Source organism: Fusarium redolens (genome assembly GCF_020744475.1).
Source record: "Fusarium redolens strain MPI-CAGE-AT-0023 chromosome Unknown BKA55scaffold_2, whole genome shotgun sequence".
Taxonomy (NCBI): Eukaryota; Fungi; Ascomycota; class Sordariomycetes; order Hypocreales; family Nectriaceae; genus Fusarium; species Fusarium redolens.
In genome coordinates this window covers 1,230,992-1,253,447 of record NW_025763665.1, presented here as the reverse complement: position 1 = coordinate 1,253,447, position 22,456 = coordinate 1,230,992, and the positions used below count along the sequence as shown (strand labels likewise).

At 48.3% G+C, this 22,456-nt stretch overlaps 6 protein-coding genes across 6 annotated transcripts; 4 read left to right on the top strand and 2 right to left on the bottom strand.

The window, feature by feature from the left end:
- Window positions 1–884: 884 nt before the first annotated feature.
- Window positions 885–3,301, top strand: BKA55DRAFT_554218 (armadillo-type protein). Its single transcript, XM_046191577.1, has one exon. The coding sequence runs from the start codon at window positions 916–918 to the stop codon at window positions 3,217–3,219; it is 2,304 nt and encodes a 767-aa protein (XP_046054873.1). The 5' UTR covers window positions 885–915; the 3' UTR covers window positions 3,220–3,301.
- Window positions 3,302–11,097: 7,796 nt separating this feature from the next.
- Window positions 11,098–12,256, top strand: BKA55DRAFT_589533 (uncharacterized protein; the record flags this gene model as incomplete). Its single annotated transcript, XM_046194949.1, has 2 exons — window positions 11,098–11,163; window positions 11,234–12,256. 2 exons carry the CDS (start codon window positions 11,098–11,100, stop codon window positions 12,254–12,256), a joined length of 1,089 nt encoding a protein of 362 aa, XP_046054872.1.
- A 1,789-nt stretch (window positions 12,257–14,045) lies between these two features.
- On the top strand, window positions 14,046–15,901 carry BKA55DRAFT_162525 (uncharacterized protein). The gene is made up of 3 exons (XM_046184984.1): window positions 14,046–14,423; window positions 14,504–15,181; window positions 15,232–15,901. Exons 1-3 carry the CDS (start codon window positions 14,151–14,153, stop codon window positions 15,586–15,588), a joined length of 1,308 nt encoding a protein of 435 aa, XP_046054871.1. The 5' UTR covers window positions 14,046–14,150; the 3' UTR covers window positions 15,589–15,901.
- A 283-nt stretch (window positions 15,902–16,184) lies between these two features.
- BKA55DRAFT_684316 (mitochondrial glycoprotein) lies at window positions 16,185–17,112 on the bottom strand (the record flags this gene model as incomplete). The annotated part of the gene is made up of 2 exons (XM_046198624.1): window positions 16,185–16,713; window positions 16,769–17,112. 2 exons carry the CDS (start codon window positions 17,110–17,112, stop codon window positions 16,185–16,187), a joined length of 873 nt encoding a protein of 290 aa, XP_046054870.1.
- Window positions 17,113–18,039: 927 nt separating this feature from the next.
- BKA55DRAFT_684315 (translation machinery-associated protein 16) lies at window positions 18,040–18,748 on the bottom strand (the record flags this gene model as incomplete). Its single annotated transcript, XM_046198623.1, has 4 exons — window positions 18,040–18,188; window positions 18,240–18,373; window positions 18,425–18,521; window positions 18,577–18,748. The coding sequence occupies 4 exons, from the start codon at window positions 18,746–18,748 to the stop codon at window positions 18,040–18,042; spliced, it is 552 nt and encodes a 183-aa protein (XP_046054869.1).
- A 1,172-nt stretch (window positions 18,749–19,920) lies between these two features.
- Window positions 19,921–22,260, top strand: BKA55DRAFT_589529 (PIN domain-like protein; the record flags this gene model as incomplete). The annotated part of the gene is made up of 3 exons (XM_046194948.1): window positions 19,921–19,933; window positions 19,988–20,135; window positions 20,190–22,260. 3 exons carry the CDS (start codon window positions 19,921–19,923, stop codon window positions 22,258–22,260), a joined length of 2,232 nt encoding a protein of 743 aa, XP_046054868.1.
- Between the last annotated feature and the right edge of the window lie 196 nt (window positions 22,261–22,456).

Sequence of the window (22,456 nt, the reverse complement as noted above, 5' to 3'; positions counted from 1 at the left end):
CTTATTAGTATGAACGACAACTTGAAGAGTTTGTGCTGGACATATGATGGAGGCAGTAGTCTAGGGCTGCTGGGCTGTTATTGTTCAACAGCCATTGGGTGACTATGCCCGAACCCTTGTCGGCGCCCCTCATCGCTGAACTAGACCAGAAGATCACGCCCTTGTCGTTGACCGTAAGCGATCTGGAAGCATAGATGCCGGGCTAGGGTTTCCAGGTTTCATCCACCGGTCTCTATGCATTGTGGGACTCGGTGCAGGGATTTTGTGACTGGAAATCATCATATACTACTAGTTTTGTGGCAGAGGAACTCATCCGAAAGCCCTGCATCCTACTATGTAGATACATGAGGAAAGAGGTGGAACCTGTCTCTTGGTAAGGTCACCTCGCTAGCACGAACGGGCTAACAGCAACTTTCATCCCTGCGCCAGCAGACACGAATACGGAGTCCAAGAACTTGACTGATCGTGTAGAAGAGCAAAAGTGAGGCTATACATATCGACACCAAGTCATAAGTAGCCACCATTTTGCGGGTTCCACGTACTTCTGAGTCATAAGACATTGTCTAATTTAAATCTGCATGTAGAGTCTTGATGCTGTTGCATCGGTTCATGTAGCCGGCTGCTTGAGTAGCTGTGGCGTTACCAGGGTCCGGGTAAGATATCAGTAACGAGAAGTTTGACACACATATCTCGCTTTGCCTTTATGCAAGTTTCATGTTCCAGCATAAAGTGCGTTACAATTTTGTGTAACTATCATGTCTTATGCCTCCCATCTGAGACTCGGTGTTTGGACTATCTTATCGATAACGTCTTATCTGTCTCCAGCCAAAATTTTAGAAAAGTCAAGGAACGGCCCCACCAAAAAGTTTCTATCTACCTGCGCAGATCGACATTCTTCAGATCAAGTCAATCAAAATGCCCAAGCCCAGAACGAGACGTGGCGCTGGCCGCGAGGAGAAGAAGCGAAAGAGAATCGAAGAAGCTGAACAGCAACACGAAACGTACGAGAACGACAACAAGCGGCAGCGCACTTATGAAGACAACGACAACAACGATGGGTTCGACTACCAAGATGGCCAGGATCCTCAGCAGAATGGCCTTGGCGAGAAGGAGTTCTTTGGAATGCTCGCGGAGGAAGAGCAGGAATACTTCCGTCGCGCGGACGAACTATTAGAGCTCAACCAGTTTCCATCAACCGAGGATCGCGACATCTTCCTCGAAAACGTCTGGAAGGAGGCCGAGGGCAAGGAACTCAAACTAGCCAGTAGTCAGTCCTGTTCGCGATTGATGGAGCGTCTCATACAACTATCGAACACAGCGCAGAAGAAGCGTTTGTTCGAAGCTTTCGGTGGGCACATCCTCTCGTTGGTACAGCACCGATTCGCGAGCCATTGTTGTGAGGCGCTCTTCCTGCGATCTGCAGGTGTGGTATCACAAGAGCTTTCTGGATATGTGCTTGATACCAAGGGTACAGATGTTGACATGCAAAAGCCTGAGACGTCCATGGAGAATCTTTTTCTGGCTACGCTCGACGAGCTCGAAGGTGCTTTATCATACCTCATCACCGATCGATTCGCATCACACACTCTGCGCGTGCTCTTATTGGTCTTGGCTGGCCGACCCTTAGAGGATGCATCGGTGCGAAGTCTCATCAAGAGCAAGAAGAAGGAGAAAATTTCAGTCGCGGGAGGTTCAGCAACAGATGAGGCGAACCAAGGGTTGAGGGCAGTACCCGAATCGTTTTCAATGGCAGCCAAAAAGATTATCCAAGACTCAACGGCAGGGATGGATGCTACCGCCTTGCGAGTGCTTGCCAGACATCCTATTGGAAACCCCACACTTCAGCTTCTCCTTGAGCTCGACCTGACACTCAACAAGACCGAGCAGAAGGCTGAGTCTGAACAGCCGACTCTACTATTCCAGCTGTTACCCGGCGCTCCAAGGTCACTTAGCGACGGCTCATCAGAAGCATCCGAATTCATTAACGGCATGATCTATGACCAGATCGGTTCACGACTTATCGAGACACTCATCACACACTGCCCTGGCAAAGTCTTCAAAGCTCTCAACCAGAACATCTTTCTTCCCAGAATAGAGGGTTACGTCCGAAATGACGTTTCTTGTTACGCTGCTATTCGAGTCCTGAATCGGCTGAGCAAAGATGACCTGGTGCATGCCGTTGAGAAGATTACACCAACCGTGCCTCAACTAGTCGCAAAGTCCAGGCTCAACGTTCTCAAGACACTATTTGAGAGGTGCAATGCCCGCGGCGCCAACGACGAGATCAAGAAGCTCAACAAGGGGCTCAAGGAGGGATGTGGGAAGACACCGGCCGACCTGGTCATTTTCCTATGCGGTTTGAAAGACGAAGAGAAGAAGAAGAAAGATGTTCAGCAACTTTCTAAAAACGAGTACGCGATTCAGTCCCACGGAGCTCAACTTCTGACTACTCTCCTGTCCATTCCGGGACCGACAAAGGGTGTGCAAGAGTCTCTTCTTGCCCTCGAGCCACACGCCCTGGTCCGCCTCGCCACTACGTCCATGCCTACCGTTACTGTCCTTACCACCGCCCTTGCTACACCTTCTTCAAATCCTGCCTTCCACAAGTCTATCGCCAGTGCCATACTGCCCCATACTCACGAACTCGCCATATCGCAGTTTGGTCATAACCTCATTAATGCTATCGTTGAGGTTCCCAGCAAAGGCAAGGAGCGAAATATTCCCTTCCATATGAAGGAAGCTTTTATGGCACGCTTGGGTGATCATGAGGCGGAGTTGCGTGACAGTTGGATGGGTAGAAGTGTCTGGCGCACCTGGAAAGGTGATATGTGGAAGACCCGTCGTGGAGATTGGAAGTTGTGGATGAGAGAGGTGGACGCCAACATTCCGTCAAGTCTGCCACAGCGTGGACCAAAGGTTGCAGAAAGGGAGAGGCAATCTGCTAAGCCGATTCCAGAAATTGTAGAAGAGAACCCTGACCAAGAGCCTGCGGCTGAGGAGCATATTACTGAGGACAACATTAAGATGGATGTAGATGACGTTGTAGAGCCAGCACTTGATGGTGAGGAGAAGAGCAAGAAGGACAAGAAGGACAAGACAAAGAAGAGCAAGAAGGATAAGAAAGAAAAGTCAAAGAAAGACAAGAAGGAAGAGAAAGATAAGAAGAAGAAGAAGGACAAATCCGTTGATGTCAACGCAGATGAGGAGACAGAGGAGTAAAATAATCGTTACTAGGATAGATAGTGGCCACGGATACCCAGACTTGAGCCAACATAATTACATTGCGACTATTCAGCCTGCCCCTCTCTACGAGTTTTGCATAATGCTTTGTTGGTTTTTTGTTCACATGCTTGTCCTTATCCCGTAAGCTTTTACCTTGCAAAGGAGCCTGCTTGGATGGCCTTTATATCTCTTTCCACCCATGCCAGCGAGATCTTTATTCTCCTTCACTTAGACCATCGGTAAGTATATCTTTATTCTCCCCCTTTGCTTGTGATTGCAATTCTTTCGAACAAAATCATGGCACTTGCTACTTTTCAAGACTGTCTTCATGCAGAGGAGACTTACCTTGTATCCCTCAAGACCTTTCACGTTCAACATACTCGTGTGATCGCATTAACTTTCTCCCTCACTAGCCCCCAATATTATTTCTTAACTGTCACGAAGCGGATAGAATCGCCGGCGACTGATGGATCTGCCAATTCCCCTTATTCTAGAGATCACCCAGAAGATGAGTATAGAAGGATGGATTAGCCAAACATATTGAAAGTTCTCTGTACTCAACGAGACTCTAACAGCATCATATGAGACAAGCGAGGGATGGGTCCGCATGTCGATACTGTATTTTATAGCTTTAACCTAGTAACAGCCATTAAATGGGATCCAGGTATTCCAATAACAGCCACAAAAGTGTCGACAATATAGTCTCTGGGCAGACTGAAGTCTCAGTAAACTTAATCAATAAGGTTACTTCCAGCTGCAGCATCTCAGGCAACTCTAACCAATATCAATACTGTGTCTTGGGATTGAACCGAAGATGCCTCAACTTCTTCAAGGTCTTTTGCCAGGAGAATTGAAAAGACAGTTTGCATTTGACGAAGTTTGTCGCTACTCTGGCCCCTGATATTTCGGCTACGAGTATCCCTCGGTGGATTATCAGAAGCACTTGGGTCACAACCGATGTCTCAAAAGCTTTATTCATTCATCTTTGTTGTTATCGTTCATAATTCTTCCCCATGTCCCTGTTCATGTATCCCTACGAGGCAGGGATACTCTCTGTTGAAAATGACATTTTGCGAGACTGTTTTCAAAGAGCACCCATGCTATCATCAAGGCTGTCATTGACTGATAAGCAGATGGTTCACAAGTTATTCCTTCAGGGAAATAGTCAATGCCTTGGCTATTATCCTCGACATCGCTGCAAGTTGACAACTACCTCCAAGCAGCTTATACGTAAGAAATTCGACACAACACTGGCATCCCTTGTCATAAAGGAGATTTACCTACGGGAACGTATATTGTTCTACAAGTCTTCTCACATTCAGACAATTCAAGGCCAGAAATCCAGTCTAAGCAGATGGAATCGGATTGAATAGTGGAGATAAATATCGATTCCGTTCCATAGATATGATAGTTCTTAGAATGAGACAGCACAGTTTCTTTATTCATAATACTCAGTTCATCAGACGCAACGTGAAATGCCAAGAGGGTATTGAAGCAGCTTTAGGCCTAAACACGTTCATCATTCTATTACCGTTATATCACATCTCATGAGAGGTGAAGTTCGATTAACTGAACAAGTGCCTTTCATGTATCGTACCGTAAATCACAGCTGTTTTAACTGCCCACAGCCACACGACACGATAGTTGAGAAACTCGTAATAAACATGCTTCTGCAAAGTCGTTGCTGCTGACTCGTATCAAGTATGGTATTGCAAAAAGAACAACCGGATTTTGAAGAGCCCACTGACTCTTGCTAAGTGACACGTCATCATAATATTCTGCTTTGTGCCGTATCTCCGTCGAATGAGCATGCGGGTATCAGTCTCATGCCGGACAAGTGACTACAAAACCTTTGTTAGCTTGAAGTAATGTTCTCTCACATAAAGATGCAAGACCAAGTCTGCCTAGAGCCACCAAACTCACGATAGTTTGCCACATAGAAAAGGCCCTCCACATCGGAGCTATTGAGACCACTGCTCCGACTTGCCACGTAGCAGTCGGCTATACATAACATCCAACAATGTTGTATGGTCAGGGCGAATGCTTTCCTTCTCTTCTGAGCCGTCTCGGGGCTTACCTGTTGTGGATCTCAAGCTTTCCCACTCTTACCACAGTCGTGAGTTTCAAGGTCGGCAGTAAATGTAAGTTCTAGCTATACTTTTCAGCAGCTTCAATTCAGCCTCGAAAGGTGGTTTCTTGGAAAGCAGAAAAGCGAGAAGTTATTGTCCGTCCTGTAAGGGTCATCGATGGCTGTTGGAAATCCTTTTCAAGCGTCTTGTGTGTCGGATATAGCTGGGGAACTAGCTATAAACCTGGGGGATGCATTGTGTAAGCGCACTGCTAGAATTCACATTATCGTACTTCAACATCACTGCGCCTGCCCAGACTGCCCAAGTGGTAAAGATATCAACGTCAACAACGTATAGAAGTATTACAATAGATAATTATGTAAGTTCTAGGCCGTATTTATCATACTGAGCTTCACATTTTATAAAATTAATACTAAAGGAAATATATGCCTGATGGGCGGTCTAGGGGGCGGGCGGAGTGATGGTGAGGTACGATAGTCTCCAGCAACTCAAGCTCCGGCAACTACTCGGCTGTCATGGTACTGACACGAGATGTTCTGCAGCTGCCGATGAACAGCAAAGCTAGACAGTTCAAATTGGCAAGCCCTCGGCATAAGGAAAAACAGCGGAATAGCTTACACCACAAAATCGTTAATCTCCCACCCACATCCTTCCGCTATTTTCCCTTAACCCCTAGACAAGATACCGCTTGCAAAGAGCTCCAGAGTTTAACGAAGTAGAAAAGGTTTCCGGATACTCCATATGCCAAAAGGTATGGTCACATGTCAAGGTTTCCGACAGGACGTAAGTAGGATGGGCATCTTGGTTGCTGAAAGCAATTGAACGGCTGTGCGCACATGCGTCAATGGTTGGTAACTTTGCGAATAATGATACCGTAGCCAAATAACTCATACTGACGAGCCGCGGACTGATTTCTACCGGAGACAGACGTCAAGCTGACTTGGTGAAATCGGAGTTGCTTCTGAGGCGGTGGCTGGGAGGGGGACGTGAAAGTTCCTGGAGGTGTTGGTCAGACTTGCCGGGCACCAACTTGATTCTCCAATGGCTGTCGAAGTTCCATGTATTCCAGTGCTGGCCAATAAGTTGGTGTAAGGGTCCATCCAGCTGAGTGAGATCAAAGACTCACTTGAGACTCCAGATCTCGCTAATCTATCCGTGGTCGATGGTGCTCAAATCGATTTCGCCGTGCAATACCCGTCACCATCTGCCGTAGCGTGGGGAATCAGATCTGGCATGTCGTATAAATGATTTAATGTGCGATCATTATCCAGCAATCACCCCCTTCCAAGGATATCTAAATCCACACGCTTAAGCCCCTGCAGCGGCCTCTGGTTGTGAGCACTGTCTTAGGGGCGAACAGTAATATCCTTGAGAATTGTGGTGATATTGATGTAATGCAGGCATTACAAATCAACTCATCCCCTCAATGAAAAAGAATTCACGAATTCCCTTGTCACATTTGCTGCACCACTGTCAACTCGACACGATCGGGAACTTGCGCATGCGGGCACCCTGTGCCGGAGGCACTCCGTGCACCCCGGATTGCTGGGAACCTCTCTTTTTTTTTCGGTTTCGTTGCGAGGGCATTAAACCTCAGGCTTGCATCGGAGCTTGGGAAGCATGGTGTTGGAGAATCTGGGGTAGATCTGAGAGAACAACGAATGGGCATGCAGGGGCAAATCGCTGCTCACCACCACCTCGACGTCTAGGTACACGGCAGCACGTGTAGACGTGGTGGCATCTGCGCATCGTCTGCTTCTCTGCTTGCTTCTCTGCCTTACGCTACGTTGATCTCATATCGACGCTGGGAACCGGCAATTAGGGGGGGGTAATGCTCCTCAATCGCGCCGATGTTAGCTCTTGTTCCCTCCTCTACCTCGTGGAGTCTAAAGTGCGGGAACCAATCTCGTTGCGCGGGAGACAGAAACGTCATATTGAGGTGGCTGCGGCTTAAGTGGTGGAAAAGGTGCTGTATTGTTAAGCAAGAATGGGAATGTTGAGATCGACACTGAGATGCTTTCAATTCCCATGGCCGACGACTAGTTTGTGGCTTGTGTCAAGGAATAGTCGACAATCATTGGATGGAGCGGGGATACCTGTGGCGGACAAACGTGGCACAAGCCAGCCTCTCGGACAAAAAGGGACTAGCGCTGAAGATTCCCGGGACGTGTATGCAGCCAGTGGAACTCAAAGAAATTGTTAGTGCAAGCTCGTACCTCTGGGTACCCCTTCATAGTGGGCCAAGAGGGAACAGGGGCCGGAGACGATGGTCCGGTCCGAAAAGTCCGACACCACATTCCACCCTTGAACAAGTTGGGGTGTCCATCCAGACTCAGAGCAAGATTGAGGTTGCAACCAGAGTGCATTGACCTGAGGGCTCATACTGTTTCAAGAGAGACATTGCTACCCACAGTTTCTGGGCTGATAGATATACCACTATCGATACTGTAGATATCACATTTGATCAGGTTTCTCAACCCTCCTCAATACTATCTAGTGGGCAAAAAATGTTTGTCGCTGAAGGTTTTCCTGGCTGAGATAGAGGTTTTCTGTAACAAAGTGCAATAACAGTTCAACCCGACTGTTGCTGATCGAGTCAACGCAAACAAGCAATTATAAAAGCATGATGTTTTTGATGATTGTGATTCAAGAATTTCGCGGAGATCGAAAAATGATGGGTCGGTTAAGCTGGAAGGGAAGCATATTGGTTGTTAAACATTAAGGGCGTTCATGGTTGTGGTGGCCAGGAGAGCTCTCCACTTTCGGATATAGAAGCGAACTTGGGCCTCTGTAAAACAATCTCCCGTCTCCACTGGTGAGATCCTAGCTCAATATTGGGTAGTTTGAAGATTTGGTTCAGAAGGGTGTGGGTGTTGGCAAAGTTCAGCGAAAAGTCAAGCTCCCAGCTCAGCTCATGTCTCTAACGATCGTGAACGGCTAAGGGTCTGCGTTTGTCACTGATGGGTAACCTTGTTTCTTTGGCTGACAGAAAAATTGATCAAGAATGAGCCAATGTCAGACGTGGGCACCTAGACGATACATATCGAATTCATGGCCGTCCGAGACTTCTCGGGCGCTAATAAAGGATCCAAGATCTGAGCTCGAAACATCGTCATGGGCGGTGAGTATCACACATTCTCTCTTTTCTTTGTCTGACAATCTGAATCTGACTCGCTGGGGATTAGTTATCATTTGCGATGCGGTACCCACCGTTCTTGCCTGTCAATCAGATCTCTGGCTCTCGCTCTCCGACAAGTCCGTTCTCTTTTTCTTGTCTTTATCCATGTGCCTTGGCGGCGTGCAGCAGCCGCTCGATTCCCTGTGGAGGGACCCGCCTGTCTGGATCACCAATTTGGCCTTGAAAGTACGAGCTCCGATTGTGTTGCGATGCTCACCCCTGTCGATGCTTCAGCCTCGAGACTCTTTCCATCGCAGCTAGCAAGCGCCCAACGATGCTCTGATGTGATAAGAGCGTAGACGGATCGTAATTCTGGCTACCAAGTGCCAGGTACAGTACAAGCATTAGTTTATCAGTCAATTACGTTCAACGCCTGGCCGATGTTCAGGTACTGTGGTGCGTTGAATACTTATCAATTGATAATTGGCTCTGACTTTGCCAACGGCTAAGCATGGCACGTCTTCCCCCATTCTGCTGCACCGTGCCGTGGCAGTATAGGAGGAGACCACAATACAATGCCCAGGCAAACTTGACATGGAAGAAGGCATGCAAACAGCCTAGTATGGGTTTGGAAGCTGGGGTTTCTTTGGCGAGGAACTGCCACGGCTGTGTACGATAACAACAGAATCAGCTGGAATGGCCCAATGGAGAACCATAAGGAGACAGAAGGGGAATGGAAAACAAGGAACGGGGAGACAAATGCGGTGTCCAACTGACAACATCTCATCTTGCATCTGATGGCGCCGATTGCACGGAAGACATGCTCCGTAGGTTCCAAGTCTCATCAGCATAAGTAATCAATTTAATTGAAACCAAAGAATGTTTGTTTTGTTAGTTGGGTCTTATTATCTTGGATCGCGATCTCTGAGACGGTCGAAACATGGGTTCATGAGAAAAATGTCTTGACCAACGGATCGCCTAGTCTCGAAGCGATCGATCTACTTAGCCCACGCCTCACGCTATCGATGGGCTGCAGAGGGACAGGGCTCCTATCCATCGAATGGAAACAAACTTGACCGTCTCACCGGCAAGACCAAAGCATTAGCATTGTACAGTACAGTACAGTTGCTACGCTACGCTTCAGAGTATCGTAGAAGGATTCACTCAGGCGGTGGAGGTGCGTGAGGCCAGGACTGTCCATTGAGTGAAACAGCCAATCCAGACCAATAAGTGAATACAATACAGCACAGTAGGTAGCATGAGAGGAGGCTTAGCAGAATGGCATGATAAAATGGCAGGGTTTACAGTTCAAGGGTTCTTTTGGTGGATTTCCGGGGTCCCTTCGGACAAGATACTTTGCCGACGCGATGAACAGCAGACCATAAAGATTGCGATCGAACAGAATGGTTAACCTTTTCCTGGAGCAAAAGTCGATGGGACAGGCATAGGGTGACCTCTGTGACGCTGGCCGTCTCCAACGATCCAAATAACAATGTAAGAGTATGTCGAGTAATTGCCGAACTGGCTGAGAGAGGATTCGGCGTTCCTTAGGATAGAGGTTAACGAGAGGCGCCGCTGTGTACTACAATCCTCATGCACAGCAAAGAAGTAAGGAAGCAGGGTTTCGGCTGTACATACTGTCCATATCTTTGACAAGATTGGGGCTATGCTGTTTCCTCAATCCGCAAGTCCTTATTCGTGGATCTTAGAGAGAGATTATCTAAGAGTTCCTGGATGTCTTTGGAGTTTTGAAACAATGGAGATGACTTTGATCGTTGGTGTTTATTCGTGCTTTCAGGTGAGAGCTGTCTCTGAACTACCTAGAGACATCCCTCCTTGTCCTCGGCTGCAGTGGTAAATTCAACTCCGGCCGCCATGGTTGGCGGTTCTTACATTAAGAGCGGGGGAAATCAAATGGAGATGAGAACCTCACGGCAGGCCAGCCACTGACTGATGAGGACCGGAGGAGTGCCGGGGGACAAATCAATCCATGGATATGCGGAACCTGATGGGGGTTAATAAGGTAAAGCTACCTGTACCGTAGGGGCGGGGGCTAGGTCGATACGGGACGGTACTTGTCCCTTGTGCTTAGCGCTAACAGAGCGCTCTTGATCGAGATCGATCGTCATAACTACGCTCGATCATAGTCGTTGGATCGCCTTCGGATCGAGCTACATGTCCTTCCCGCGCCTGCAACCCGCCAGTCCTTGTCGCTGTCCTTGGGGTTGGCTTTTTTACCCTGTTTGTGTATAATACAAGAGCATCGCCCGGCCCCCTCTCGGGCATTTTCTTGATTTGACTTAATATTTCCATCAACCTAAAAACCTCTCTCCCTCGGAAAGGCGTGACTTTTGTTGAGAAACTCAAACTCTAAAGTCCTGTTCAAACTTGATCACCAATCTGAAGCATTCATAAGAATACCTGATAGGCGCCGACCTCGGGACATATATTTTATCCTTCAAGTCACCTTGGGGATACTTTTTGCATCTCCCGTCCATACATGCCAACTGCGTTGCGTTCTCCATTCGACGATATCAGTTTGACAGGATCTTGGACTAGGTCTATAAACATTGAGCAATCGAAGCTGTCAGCGTATCGGCGTTCCACTACTCTGAAAACGTTGAACGGTTCCCAATAAATTGACAAAGTCAATTGCATAGTGTCAATATGCCCAAAAGATCTCTTGATGCCGCGAACATGGCCGGCCCAATCAAGCCTGCCCCAACCCGAAAGGTAAAAATACTTGTTCCCGAACCCTTAACAAGATACGTACAGGGACAATATCGTTAACATTTATTTCTAGACTGAGCGATCCCATGAAGAGAATCAAGAGCGAGCATATATTGCAGCCTCAAGGCGAGCAGACCGAAGCCTTGAAGCCCGTGTTCAGTCGGCTAGGATGGCCAGCGAAATCCATAAGAAACGAACTGGGAAAGCTTTCCGAATCACTGAGGAAATTGTTATGAAGGAGGAGATGTATGAGGAAGAGGACGATGAATTCCCTCGATCATACCGGATTCTCAAACAGAGCATGCAAACGGACAACCCTGCCTTCAATGCTAGAGTGGACGCATATCTCACGAATCGTGTGGCCATGTCAAAAATAATCTCGGCCACTGAGACTGATTGGCGCAACAACGAAATCAATATGGAATTTGCGAGAATGTTCCCTCAAGCTCAGCAACAAGCCCAATCTCTTTCCCACAGATACTCCGCACCAGGTTACTCGGTACTTCACGCACGAAACAGCACCGTCTCGACCCCCATGGAGCAGCATTTTGACCCAAACTTCCAGCCTATCAACTATGGACAACAGTGTAACAATAGACATGGCGACCGAAGCCTTTCCATGTCAGGCCTCTCTCCTTCTGAGTCGAGAAACGATACAGCCATGTCGCCACCAGCTCTCACACCAGGTTCCGGGTCGAATTCCGAGACGCCCCAACCTTGTTGTACATCATCTTTTGCAAACGTCCAGCCGCCTCCCATGATGGAATATAATCCCGACAGCTCAGCTTTCACGGCAGAGCTACCGGCTGAGGCCAAGCTGTTGATGGGTGCGGGTATAAACGATACTTTCGGCTCTGCTCTTTATAGTGAGCCTCACAACTGGGCGGGTCCCCAATCTTATGATTACAGTGGCGATTCCAAGTATTATAAGGAAGAGGACACTGAACTTGGCGTCGCTGGTGAGAGTTATCCTGAGATATCGGATCCGCTAAACTGGGATAGCCTCGACACACCCACCAAGCCCTACGGCGACCAAGAACCTGCCTGGGACTGTTTTCTCCACGATAATTGGGGCAACGAGCAGCAGCAGCAATAAACCCTGCTCAAAAAGTGGCATGATTGATTTTTAGTTATGATTTCTATGATACTCTTATTAGCGATACAGCAGCAGTGCTTACCAGATCCAAAAACAGCACTGTGCGCCTGGCTCATTTCAAAGGGCCATTATCCGATATGCATGGCGCTTGAGGGATGGATATGGAATGCTTGTACATGGCATGAAAACGGACGGGGAGGCTCACCTGCATTTATTAGAATTGCGAAAGGCTTCCGCTAGGAGTTTGCGCGCCGTTCTGGACTTATTTCCTATAACCAGGGAACATTTCTTACGTATATAAAACAACATAATTGCAGATGAGGTTCTGTTTAAGCAGCTTCATTCACAGTTTCCTGGTTGGCTTATCTTCCGACTGTTATGTGGATATGGTAAAGGCTAGTTTGTACCTGGGATATATGAGCATTCTGTTAACTGGCGGTGTTGATAAAAGATGTGAAGGCCTCAGGCCGACATTGGTGCGAGTAAACCTGATAAAGAGTGGTTAATAAGTTATATCATGCCTTGGTGTATCAAGTACAAGATGATCAGCATTGGCTGGAGTCCGGGAGTGAAAAAAACGGTTGGTGCCATCACCAGTATCGAAAGCATGTGGTATTGAACTATCTGGTCATGAGCAACGTACGGCAACCGCTTCCAGCATCCATAGCAATGTGTTCACATGTAGTCCAGTTGACTGGGCAAGCTGACACCATTGGTACAGCTGGACAAGACCCCGTGCTAATACTGTTTGACAAGAATCGAGCTCTTGAAATGCAATGTTGGGTTTAGTAGAAATCTTTGCTCCCGTTACCGAAATATTAATGGGAAAATGGACGAATGGACAGTATCGGAATTCGGGGGACGATGCCATGTGCGCTGATGATTGGCTTGACCAAGTTGTGTGCAACCAGCGATAGGTAGGTGGGAATCGCATCAGTCGAAGTGGTTGAGTAGCATCCATGCGTCGATCATTGGGCAGATGTTCCTTGTAAAGTTGCACAAATCTTGTCAAAGTTGATGCAGTGTTGCGAGATTCACAGAACCATTGTGCATATCATCTTTGCAGACAGATAGATACCTCCAGAATATTGAGTACCTGAAGACGCTCGAGCAAAGTCCATCTCAACGTTTACCAAAGCTTCTCACCCCACCAATCCAGAGCCGCCGATGCACTCGCGTTCAATCTCAGGCCGTTTGAGCCAAGAAGCGTGAAATAATGTAGGGTACCTGAGTTGTGAGCATGGACAAGCCTTTTAACCAGGTACCTGAAGCCCCCCAACTTCCATTTAGGAGCCTCTAACAGACCAGTACCTACTAAGAACCCACCCCGCCAAAAACGTCACCACAACACCGCCCGCTTCCTTTCTCGACTTTTGCGATTCAGTCTGCAACCCAAGACTTCTATTTTTTTCTTCGCTCCCACCTCTCATCTTTTCTTTTGTCCTCCGGATTGTCTTTCTTCTACTACTATATTAGCAGCAGTTTGTTGTACTCCTATCGCATCAACTCCTGCTACGTGTCATTACTCTTCACCAAAGCCATATCGACAGCATCGCCCACTACCGCCGGCATCGTCTTCTTTCATCAAACCCAAGCTTATCAACGACCATGTCGTCATCGACACCGCCACCCACGGTCGACGCGCCTGACGAGACGCAGAGCGATACTTCCAAGTTGCGAACATTTCTGGGGATTTTGAAGAAGTAAGAGACTCACAATTACTCCATCGGCGATGTCATGCCGTGATAGCTTCCACCGCTCTGTTGGGGTCCAAGCCAGCGAAATCGGACGACAGCTCCGCTCCACGTAGAGCGGAGTAAGCAGTGGAAGCAAACCTGGCAACGCAAAAAGACTCTCGATTCAACACAACGGATGATGCCATTATTCGTTTTTAATGCTGACCGCTTATTGCGACGATAGGTTCATCGGCGTTTCAGATCTTGCAGCAGTTAGATTCTCGCTGCCGTCGCAGTTGCTCGAGCCTACCCCGAACTTGGAATACTGGACCTATATCGATGCCCCCAATGCCTTCGTTGCTATGGGCACTTCCGATGACCCTCTCGATCGAATGCTCGAGGTCGTGCGCTTTTGGTTGACGAAGGATCTGAAGTATGCCAAAGGAAAGCCATGCAAACCTTACAATTCATGTCTCGGCGAATTCTTCAGGGTACGTGAGCTTTTTCAGCTTTCGCTGATATTACGAAATCATATGGCGATTGGATACCAGAAACACTGACTGTTTTGTAGTGCAACTGGGAAACTGAAGATAACGCCCCGAAGATCGATACTTCAAGCCTCCAACAGACTAATGGCACCTCCAAGGGTGGCCTTTCAGCGCTGAAAGTGGCAGCGAAGAGTGATAAGAACGCTTCAAACGTCTCACTGTCTGTGCCTCAGCATGGCGCTGCAAAGGACGACAAGCTTATTCGCGTCTCGTATCTTACTGAGCAGACCTCACATCACCCCCCTGTGAGCGCCTTCAATGTCACCTGCCCCGAGAAGGGTATCACTGCCCGCGGTTTTGACCAGATCACTGCCAAGTTCACAGGTACCTCCGTCAAGGTCCTTCCCGGTGAACACAACATGGGCATCTTCATAACCCTCGAAAAGCGTGATGGGGAGACCTACCAGCTTACCCACCCGGCGGCCCATCTGGGCGGTCTTCTCCGCGGAGCTTTGAGCGTATCGGTCAGCGAATTCGCTTACATCACATGCCCCAAGACCAAGATCAAGGTCATTCTGCACTATGTGGAGGAGGGCTGGCTGGGACGCACAACAAACAAGATTGATGGCGTTGTCTTCAAGTATGATCCTGATAACGATGACAAGTCTCGAGTTCAAGACGTGCCTGATGAAGATGTCCTTGCTCGGTTGAGTGGTCCATGGAAGGAGAAGGTTGTTTTTACTCTCGGTCCCAGACCAGTTGTAAGTGGTAATCTTACTGTGTTCAAGTACAAAAGTCTAACTGGTGGCAGAAATCTGTACCCGTGGAAGAGCAATACACCATTATCGATATTGCACCCCTCAGTGTTGCGCCCAAGATCATCCCTCCCAAGGAAAAACAGCTCCCCAACGAGTCTTTAACCCTTTGGGGTGGTGTTACAGATGCTATCCACGCTAAACAATATGGCAAGGCTACCCAGGTGAAGGTCGAGCTCGAAGAAGCCCAGCGCGAGAAGGCCCGGCAACGTGAGGCCAACAAGGAAACGTGGCAGCCCGTCTTTTTTAAACATGTCACCGGTAACGATGGCAAGCCCGATCTGACCGACAAGGGCCGCGAGGTCCTTGAACGGGCGCAGAAGGGTGACTGGTCGCTCGAAGGAATCATGTAGACGTTCGTCTTTGCTTTGAGGTTTCGATTGTGTCGTGCATTAGATGCGGTTTTCTGCTGCAAACACGAACAACTGAAGGGAAATTGAGGAGCATAGTTGGGATTGTTAGACGACATATTTCTTTTGGACTTTTCTGTGTCAGAAAGACACTTCTGGGATAGAGCTTTATTGCGCCGGAGAGTAGCACGGGGGCGGTATTTGAATCAGAAGTTGATGAACCCCGAAAATGCATGGCGGGCTTGCGCACTCGTTATTTGGAGTTGTGGGAGTTTTTGAGGCCCAGGATTATTGCTGACAAGATAGCAAGATCCTCTTGAACGATGCATTACTTACTATCGACTTCGCTCAAAAATCGTGACAGGTCAAATCAGTCAACTAATTAACATAATATACTCATCGCAATCTCAAAAGGGCATAGTAGAGCTGACATCGCATCGTTACACATATCTTAGCATGCATTTGATCTCGTGGATCTTATCCTATAGTACAAGAGTGGCAATTCCTACTTTTAATACATCATTTCTGAAACCGAAGACTCCTCTGCTCTTCCCTATCGTGAGAAACTTTTCATTGCATTGATTGACTCATCAGCCGCTTCAAGCATCAATGAAAGCCTTCACGTTGTTCAACCATCGGGTGTATTCTCGCTGCTCCTTGACATCGACATAATCGGGAACAAAGACAGCGAGGGCCTGGGTGATGCCGCGCTCCTCGAGGAAGCGCTCCATGAGGACCTGCAGGTCGTCGTCGAGGCTGCCGAAAGGAGGTCCGGGGTAGACATCAGCACGCTTCTGGGCGGCGTCGGGGCTCTCGACCTTGGCGACTGAGGCGTCGGTGTAATAGAAGAGATTCTCGACAACAATGTGCCCGTCCTGAGCGCTGGCATCGATGTTAAGGGCGCCAGAGGCCTTGCCAGGCTTCTCGACAACAATTGACAGGTTGATGGGGGGGTTGTTCTCCTCCTCGGCATCCTCGTCGAGCTCCTCATCGATTTCTTCGTTGGCGCGAGCGTTGCGCTGGCTGCCCTGGGCGCCTTCATCCTCAAAGCCCTCCTCCTCGAGTGCGCTCTCCTCAGCGTAGGGGTCATAGTTGGTGATGTCGGCAATGGAGAAGCTGACGGTGATCCTGCAATAGCGTTGTTAGTTGCCTATTGAAACCAATGGGAGTTGCGAATACTGACTTCTCATCGCCAAAGTCACGGACCAGCTTGACAATCTCCTGGCCGGGTGTGTCAACGAGCTCAAAGGCACTGTTGTTCAAGAAGTCCTTGATGCTGGCAGGGTCCTGCTCGCTGGCCTTGATGTCCTCCTCGATCTTGATCTCGCTCTCGAGCTTGGCGCTAAGCTCGCCATCGTTCTCGGTAGCCTTACGGAGGCTTGTGGTAGAGAATGCAGCCTGGGCGGGTCGTAGGGCAGAAGCAGCCTTGGTGAAGGCGCTGGGACGGGCGGTCTGTCGCAGAGCAACGCCTGAGAGTCGGGAGACAGCGCGGGGCGCAGATCGGACGACGTTGCGGGCAGAGAACATTGTGATTAAATTATTGAGGGACTGGTATAAAGTTGTATAAAGCGTATAGGTAAGAAGAAAAGGTCGTTGTTGAGGGAATTGGAAGAAATTTGTGTTGTATAGATGATGATAGAAGCTTCCAAAGTAGTTCAAAAGCTCGTCCTGAAATTTTTGGGAACGACAACTTTCCGGCGGGTTTGCTAATAATTTACTGGACCCAGACTGGACGATCTCTTCAATCAGAGCGGGGCATTACCATCACGTGGCGTGGAAACACTTCAAGGGTGCAAAGGGAAGCAATGGAAGTTTCACCGATGAAAATCACTGGCAGTTGAACATAGTAGCATCCAATATTATCAACATTCAATGAAACTTGCATTATATAATAGGCAGTCCATAGGCTAGTCATGGGTATAGAAATGCTGGGACGGTTCAGGTAACTTTTCCCTTGCCAAAAGATTTCCCCGTTTGAACATCATGTAATTTGAGTCGCCATCGATGTGGAATAACTGCAGAGCTGTGGGTAATGTAAGAATTGTAAACGCAGGAAGACTTGTAGACTCTTTTTCTCTCCATCTAATTCCAATCTGATCGTGTGAATGAAGTCATCCTCCAACACGATACCTACCCATCACTCAAGATCATGGATGGGATGTCCAGGCAGCTTGTTCGTGTCTATTGCTCTTCTAGAATCTTCCCGCGTTGTTTGCGGTAAGAGGATGGTGGCGATATATCCGTTGTTCATCGGACCTATAGAAGCGGTTTGTATTGCACTTTCTTGGTGTTCATGCTGAGCACTTGATGGGGGTTATGATCTCGCCGCTTTGGCCCGGTCTTTCAAGTAATTCTTGTACAACTACTGCGTGGTTGAGCTCGCCGGGGTATAAGACGGCAGTCACCCACTTCCAGTTGTGTTATTGATTCAAGGCATCCTGATATGCCAGATACTCAGTTGGTGCCGCCCGATGGGAAGCTGGTCGGTCTGACTTGGCCTTCACTGTTGACCTTGACCCATTTCAATTGAGTGAGATATGACCAGGAGCCTTCCCAAAGGTGAAGTGCATTCACATTTGCATTGTCCAAGAGATCAGGCATAACTGTCACAATGTCAATTCCCTCGATCATCCATGTAGGTTCACAGAACGTACCAAAACCACCCTTGTACTCTTCCTCCAGTATGTTGATTTTGGCTTTGAGAAGGTCCTCTTTCACACTAGCAGGACGGCCAGGGCGACGGGCCTTCTTAGCTTCATTATACTCTTCATCATATTGATGAACGAAACTAGGACTTCCTTAGTAGCCTTTGTAACTAGGAATCTTCCTCCAGACTTACGTGTGAATCATGCGCTGAACCTCATCAATTTCCGGGGCGCCTTTGTTATCTCTGTCTTTAAGGCGTAGAGCTTGTTGAAAGAAAGCAACACGGTCGACTAAAAGGCAGTTAGATATTTTAAGAGTTGGCCGACTCGATTGTGTATAGTGTACCTAGAGGTTGTTCCTTTTTACTCCTGGCAGCTGCAAGTTTCTCGATACGCTGATCTCTTACACCAGCTTTGTGAAGGCGCATTGAGTCTCTGGACTTTTCATGTAGAGCATTAATGACACCATTTCTCTTTTTGGAAATCTGCTTGCGTGTCTTGTGAAGGGTGGTAGGCATGGCGATTCTTTATCTTTTGGGTGCTGAATATGAATATAGTCGGCTTGTACAAACTGCGAGGTCGTGGCTATGACTTGCAAGGATTTTTTTTTCTTTCTGACATGGGAACTTTTAGTGCTCCACAGCTGTCATGATGGGCCAGTAAGGTTTCTATGCATATACAGTCGACTTTTGAGGGTGGCTTACTGAATCGACAAAACACTTTAGTATATGTATTTATGTCTCAGTAGAAAATATTATAATATCTTTTCTGTGCTTATTTCCCTTATTGATTCCTCGGTCGCACGCATATTCAGTGTTTTTAATATTTGGTTGATTTGATCATTGTATATGGATTCGTCGCGACTGGATGGTAAGTGATAGTGGCTTGAGAGATAGGGTACTTTAACTACCAATTTTACCATACAGCTAATGCAGTGATTTTCGATCAACATTACCTAGGCATGGCGCATACCTGGGACTAATATCAAGTTTCTATGGTTCATATGTCTCATTCGCCGATAAATAGGTAAGTCGCAAATATAATGCATTAAAGTTGCAGGGTAACTACGACATCTTCAGTGGGGTATTTATCGATCTCAAGTTGCTAGGGAAATACCGGGCAGCGGGAACTAGGCTTATCCCAGGGGTTCAGTGATCTAAGGAATGGAAACACCGCGCCTATCGACGCGCCTATGGAGCCCATTAAAACGGAAGCTTCAGGGGTCGCGTCCCAGCCAAGGCAGCCCACTAAGTGCTTTTTAGTCCGAGGTTGTTGACCTACCTTATTGATCATCACAGGCAAAATATCTCCACCTCCAGAGACGTCTCTTTCAACCACCTTTGACCTGCGGCCGCACCTTCAGCCTCTCGACAAGATTGTAACTCATATTTGTTTGCGGACTTGGCTGTGTTCTATCCCAATTTCATTGTTTTACTAGACCGATCTGTTCATTTAATTATCGCCGCCCTCGATACCGCTACACGATCCGCCACCGCGTCTTTATCAACTTTTCGACGCGTCTATCCACGTCACAACAGAGCTCATTACGGCCCATCTCAATGTTTAATTGTTGACGCATGAAAAGACAAACCGTTCTGGCTTGAAGCTGCCCAAGTCCCTTTTGGGGCTGCGACTGCAAAGCCCAACGAACAATAATCGCCACTAGCACTGCAGCCTTCCAGTCTTCAACATGGGTGTATCAGGTACATATCTCGCGGAATATCCAATTCTTTCTATATAAGCTGACCGTTCTTGAGGGCTTCTACCTCTTCTCAAATCGATTCAGAAGCCGACCCAGCTCAAAAAGTACGATGGCCAAATTCTCGGAGTTGACGCGTATGGTTGGCTCCATCGTGCCGCCTATTGCTGTGCATTAGAGCTTGGTCAGGGAAAGCCAACTCAAAAGTAAGTTGGAGAAGTCAACTGTACGACAACGAAGCACGCTAATATCACTACCAGATACCTACATGCTGCCATGAATCGAGTACGCATGCTTCGACATTTTGGTGTGACACCCTACATGGTATTCGATGGCGATTTTCTCCCAAGCAAAGCTGCTACAGAAGAATCTCGGGAAACGAAAAGAAATGAGAAGAAAAGGGCTGCAATGGAACTATTGCGCGCTGGAAAGCCTGCCCAGGCCACACAGGAGTTCCAGAAATGTATCGACATCACTCCCGAGATGGCATCTGCTCTCATTCAACTGCTCAAAAAGCTTGATATTCCTTACATTGTCGCCCCCTACGAAGCCGACGCACAACTTGTCTATCTCGAGCGACAGGGTCTCATCAATGGCATCATCTCCGACGACTCTGACCTCCTTGTTTTCGGCGCTAAAAAGCTTCTCACCAAACTGGACCAATATGGCAACTGTATAGAGATCAACCGCAAGGATTTCTGTGCCTGCAGAGAGGTCTCATTGACTGGTTGGTCTGATACCGAATTTCGACGAATGGCCATCTTCAGTGGTTGCGACTATTTGCGCGGACTCCCAGGCATGGGGTTAAAGACAGCGTATCGTATGCTTCGCAAGACAAAGGCACCAGAACGGATAGTCCGGATGGTTCAGATGCAGGGGAAGAAGGTGTCCGAAAATTACTTGACGCAGTTCTACCAAGCCGAACTGACGTTCCTGCATCAGTGGGTTTTTTGTCCTACCAAGCGGGAGCTGGTTCACCTTACAGATCTGGACGGAGTACGGACGGCAGAGGAGATGCCCTTCATCGGAGCCTTTGTAGAGCCTGAGATAGCACGATCTATCGCCAGAGGCGACATGAACCCAATCACCAAGACTTTAATTGTCACCTCGACAACACCGTCCAAGAGAAGGCATTCACAGCTAGCTCATGGTGCCACTGACCAGCCTCCGCCTACGATGAAGCCAATCAGCTCTTACTTCAAGGGATCCAGCCGGATACCCATGGGTGAGATGGATCCCAATTGTTTTGAAGTTGACCCTCAGAGGGTTTCCCAGATTACTGGAGGAGGATTGGTACCCCGTGTGTTTCCGCTCCCCAGGCCGTATCTGGATGAAACAACCCAGGCTGCTCCGAGTCACTCACGGGGGTCGGATGTGAATCGCACCCGCACATCCCCAAGACTTCATCGCCGCCGTACGGAGCCCATTACCAACATGCTCAACAGTTTTGTCAACAGTCCTACTACCACAAGGCGTACGTCTTCTGTAGGCACCGAGCCTTGCCGCAATACTGCCGTCGCTTCGACTGACCCTGCCAACCGACCGCCCAAGAAAGCGCGTTTGTGTGACGACAACGAGGCTGGACCTGAGGAAGATTTGCCACAAAAGAGCAGGTTTTTCCCTGCACCGAAACTACGGAGGAGTCCAAGGCGGGCGAAGAGCGATGCTTATCTGTTCTCTGATGATTCGCTCGACGAAGCGCTTCTGGCCCTACCTGATTTTGAGGGTTGGAAGCCTGCCGATAAACCCAATAAAAGTGTCTCGGTGTTTGAAGAGAAACAGAGCCAAGAGACTTCAACAACTGCAGACAGCGAGAGCCAGGTCTCGTTCGTCAAGGATGACGAGACCCTCATGTCATCCTGTGACGCTTCCATGCCTCCACCTTCGTCTGCGGCTTCTGCATCGCGGGTTTCTTCTACCCCCTCAAGACCAGATATTCGCCAGTTCACTTATACTAAGCCAGCCGAGACACCTGCTTCAACTGCATCACGCCGCTCTTCCGTCTTTAGTGCCGCATCTACCCCCTCAACTGCACCATCAACTGCAGCTTCTCGCATGACGCCTCTGCAGCGTCTTGGTGCTCGTGCGATGAACGGCCCCATGTCCCCCAAGCTGCCGAAACCACGCAACAACACCGATAAACAATTCCTCTCTGGTGTACCTATCAACCCTGCATTTGTACCCTTACCCAAGGTCAATCTGGATGAGGTTGCGGATCTTAATAAATGTGGAAGCGAAGATCAAATCATCCCCGCTAGTGACGAGGAAGACGAAGATGAGGTCGACCTTCCTCCGAAGAAACTCAACTTATCACGTTTTGCATTCGCATAGAACTTACATCCTTGCTTTGAAACCTCTCTCATCTTACAGTCAACAAGGTCTTCGATGTGAGACTGGTCGTAATGAACATAGCATTTATTGGGCGTTCTTCCTTTTATCCTTGTACTCTTACGTTGTAACTGCAGTTAAACTGTACGGGGAGAACAGACCATGGGCGGAGCTGGTGTCTTACGGAACTAGTGTGTCA

What these genes read in the sequence shown, in the direction of transcription:
- BKA55DRAFT_162525 (XM_046184984.1), top strand. Translation starts at nt 14,151, where the DNA reads ATGCTGACCGCTTATTGCGACGATAGGTTCATCGGCGTTTCAGATCTT. An exon ending in GTCTCGGCGAATTCTTCAGG is followed by an intron (nt 14,424 to 14,503) that starts GTACGTGAGCTT and finishes ACTGTTTTGTAG; the next exon opens with TGCAACTGGGAAACTGAAGA. An exon ending in CTCTCGGTCCCAGACCAGTT is followed by an intron (nt 15,182 to 15,231) that starts GTAAGTGGTAAT and finishes AACTGGTGGCAG; the next exon opens with AAATCTGTACCCGTGGAAGA.
- BKA55DRAFT_554218 (XM_046191577.1), top strand. Translation starts at nt 916, where the DNA reads ATGCCCAAGCCCAGAACGAGACGTGGCGCTGGCCGCGAGGAGAAGAAG.